Consider the following 3,819-nt stretch of genomic DNA (forward strand, 5'->3'; position numbering starts at 1 on the left):
GATAAGTTGTGGTCCAGGCATGATTAAAAATCAACTAAACTCAGCTGAACTGAACATATCAAATCAAGCTGCTTATAAATAGCCATAGGGACCAATTTTCTCCTGCTAATACTGTGTAAGAGATTATTTTGCACCTCTGAGCGCTCAATGCACTGCAGCATAGGAAAACACATGCAGGTCAACATAACACATGCAAATTAAGAAAACATCTCAACAACACATGCACTACAATTACACAAAGCACATTGTTACGTAAACACACTTCAAGCACCAAAGATGACATAAGTGTCAAGTTGTGTGTTTGACAATATAAATATGCTTGCAGTGGGTTTCTCGTGCTGTGTATTTGCTGCTCTTGAGGAGGATGTTTTCTTAATTTGCTTGTGCTTTGTCTATTTGCATGTTTTCTAATGTTGCAGTGTCTTGAGCTCTCAGAGCCACAATAAATTTATCTTCTCTTATAAAAAGTCATTAAGGAGACTAAGAACAATTGCAACAATGTAGTAATAGTCCTAATGACTTTTTCTCCTAATGCATTAATGCAAAGATCATTACTCCCCTCATTAAGGCTGATGGAATTGCTGGAGCTTAGTGTATAATGACAGGAGCGTAGCGAGCCTTATTTGCAACCTTAGCGCTCCATATGTGGTAGGCTGCTCTGCAGACTTAACACTCTCATGCATCCTCTGGAGAGCAGAGTCACAGTATGTGGATGTATGAATTTTAAACTTTGGTTTTATCCCAGTTGCACAGGTAGTTCAGGGAGAGTCTCACAAATGTGCTCCCATATACACAAGAAGCCCAAGCTTGAGGATCCTCATGAAGAAGTAGTTTTGAGCGGAGGTGAGTCAGGTCAGGCTGAGGGAGCAACCCAGAACCCAGCAAACTAACCTCTCATAACGTTGTGTAAATGACCTTTTTGCAGTGTGAGTCTAATGTGACCTCTGTGTTTCTCCTTCAGCATCCGAGTCTGAAGTATCAGCTGGCACAAGTGTGGAGGCGGAGAAGAAGCCCAAAGCCAAGAAGAACCGCTGCTTAACCTGCCGCAAGAAAGTTGGTCTGACAGGTATGACACAGGCCACACAGAATAAACTCACATAGATCCTACATCCCCACTGCATGCTCTCTTTAGTATATAATATCTTTTACATTGGTAATTGTTTAGGTATCAAAGTTTAACTTTTAAACACAGGTGATTGTTATTGATTCACAAAATGATGATATTGTTATAACTTGATAATTATAAGAGGGATGCCGGACAGCAAAATAATAATACACTGATTGAAGTAGTAGATTGTAAAAGGAGAACAGGAGATCAGGAACATCACACTTGAACTCTATAAAACTGATTATTGTAATGTAAATAAGTCGCATGTTAGAAATGCTTTCCTGTAAAACTAAGTTTTGAGCAGTGATTTAAAGGTAGTGAGCTGGCGAGTAGAGATGAGCGAGTACACCATTATCTGTTCAACCAACTAAATTAGCCGTATCCGGACTTATCCGTATCCAGACTTAAACCGGAAGTGGGTGGGACCTAAACCCGAAGTTGGTATTTTGCCGCCTGGCTCTCACTCACTCACCCGGCTTGTGGAGAGAAGCGCCTAGCCGGGCTTTCGCACCACAGCTCGGCCTGTGGAGCCCGTGCATGCCGCCTGGCTCTCATTCGGCTAGAGGAGAGGATCGCGCAGCTGGGTTTACTCTGACTCGGACAGTGGACGCTGATAATATATGATCATAGATAACGATGTTGTTTCATCCGAGTATTCGGCTCCACCCTACTGAGAGATATGGCTTGAACCAACTAAGGGCAGTTCTAGATATGTCGATGCATTGCGTTAGTCTATTGATCAGAATGTTATGATCAATGATGTAAAATGCGGAACTGAGTTCAAGGAGCAGTAATATGGTGCAATCACCAGCATCGGCCATAGGTTTCTGTATTGTGTCGTTTGCGGAATCGTGAAAGCAAAAATTGTATTATTTTCACACACCTAGCAGTTGGGTCATTAACACCTTTTCAGAATTTTGGATACATGTGCAACACAGTGTCGATGAAATCAGGAGGTGAAAGTTGCTGAAAGTTGCTAAGTAGAAAGGGACGGGCAGGATACTGGTTCTAATGTCATGGATTTTTTGCTTAAAGAAACACACTCAGTATCTGAAGTGGCTAGAAGGGCAGAAGGAGCAGGGTTTAAAAGTCTATTGATGGTTTTAAAAAGGAATCTGGGATTATGGTGATTACTGGTGATTAATTTGGAGAAATAGTTAGCTCTTGCAATTTTACTTTTGTTATTATAGGAAGTTAAGAGGTCTTTCATATATAAGTAGTGGACATGCAGTTTGGTCTTTTTCCACTTCCGTTCGGTTTTCCTGCACTGCCTTTTGAGTTCTCGTAACCTGTCATCAACCCATGGAGAGGTGTAAAAAGGTGATTTCATTCTTGTTTTAATAGTGGCTATGAAATCCAGTGTGGTTTGACAGGTATTATTGAAGCCATTGAGTAAAATATTTGGATCGAATAACTCGTAAGGGTTATGGTCAAGAAGACCTATGGAAAAGTTAGATGAGAAGTTTGAGGCACTATGTTCCTTTTTAAATGCGTGAACTTGATGCTCAGACCGAGGGTCTGAAGCACAGGTAGAGGAGGAGGGGTTGCAGCAATATCTAAATTGCACTTATCAATCCACCGTGAACCTAAAGGTACTTGTAGCTTATTTGAAAGCCTCATCCTCAGCCTTGTTCATCCAAGCTTGAAATCAGAAAAGTCAGTTCATCTAGATATCATATATCGTCCACCTGCCTCCAGAGTTTTTATCTGAATTCTCAGAATTTTTATCCGAGCAAGTTCTTAGCAGAGATAAAGTCATTGTAGTAGGTGATTTAAAAATCCATGTAGATGTTGCCAATGAAGTCTGCAGAAAGTCTGGAGACTCACTTGGACATTTGCATTCACACATACAGTCCCTCTGAAGAAAGTCTTGAGGATCTCTGGATACAGTACATGTCTAAAAGCAGTTTCTGTCAACGTCTTTAATGCTCTGGCTGGAACTGTTTCTGAGTGAGTGATGAAGATGATGATAAACAAAAAATCATATTTAGTAATCAATTTCATTTGGAAAGTGCCACATTCCATATTGTTTCTTAATGGAAGCCATGATGCACATCATGTGTGTTTTGTTGACCCCGATCGTGACCTGACAGCCATATAGTCAGAAGGGACCACCCTGAAGCTAAATATAGTCTTCTGTCTTTAATAATAATTTATTTGTCTCATGGGCTGTATTCGTCCCGTTCGCCGGAAGTTGCCCACCCCTACTTTATACAGTATTTGCTTTTTGGCTTTTGATAAAACTGCTTGACATGGTTTAACTCTGTGTCTACAGCTTTCTAACTTTTAATAACTTCTTAATGGAGCATTACCTCTTGTGTTTCTTAATGTTAACACTTTGTGTTACAGGCTTTGACTGCAGATGTGGAAATATATTCTGCAGCACACACAGATACTCAGACAGACACAACTGCACCTTTGACTACAAAGCTGATGCTGTAGAGAAGTTGAAGAAGGAAAACCCTGTCGTAGGTGGAGAGAAGATCCAGAAGATCTGATACCAGTCAGAGCAGAAAAGAAAACTGGTGATCAACTACTTACCTACCAAGGTCAACCTACCAAGCAAGGACCCACTCTTCCAGTTGTGTAATCACCAAACACATGCCCAGCCATCAAAGCTGCACAGTATAGCTATGCCACCAGCTGCTCTGGTTACAACACCCCATGCAAACCCCCTGTCATCCCCCATGCTCCCCATGCCCAGGGCTGCA

The 3,819-nt window shown here is 41.3% G+C and overlaps 1 protein-coding gene across 1 annotated transcript; it reads left to right on the forward strand.

The window, feature by feature from the left end:
* Nucleotides 1-776: 776 nt before the first annotated feature.
* zfand6 (zinc finger, AN1-type domain 6) lies at nt 777-3,606 on the forward strand. Its single transcript, XM_035156332.1, has 3 exons — nt 777-843; nt 950-1,066; nt 3,458-3,606. Exons 1-3 carry the CDS (start codon nt 777-779, stop codon nt 3,604-3,606), a joined length of 333 nt encoding a protein of 110 aa, XP_035012223.1.
* Nucleotides 3,607-3,819: the final 213 nt, after the last annotated feature.

Source organism: Hippoglossus stenolepis, chromosome 1, assembly GCF_022539355.2.
Source record: "Hippoglossus stenolepis isolate QCI-W04-F060 chromosome 1, HSTE1.2, whole genome shotgun sequence".
Taxonomy (NCBI): domain Eukaryota; kingdom Metazoa; phylum Chordata; class Actinopteri; order Pleuronectiformes; family Pleuronectidae; genus Hippoglossus; species Hippoglossus stenolepis.

Bases quoted from the DNA above. Each gene is read 5' to 3' on its own strand.
- zfand6 (XM_035156332.1), top strand. From the start codon at position 777: ATGTGCTCCCATATACACAAGAAGCCCAAGCTTGAGGATCCTCATGAA. The intron at 844-949 runs GTGAGTCAGGTC...GTGACCTCTGTG, and splicing joins AGAAGTAGTTTTGAGCGGAG to TTTCTCCTTCAGCATCCGAG. The intron at 1,067-3,457 runs GTATGACACAGG...TTTGTGTTACAG, and splicing joins CAAGAAAGTTGGTCTGACAG to GCTTTGACTGCAGATGTGGA.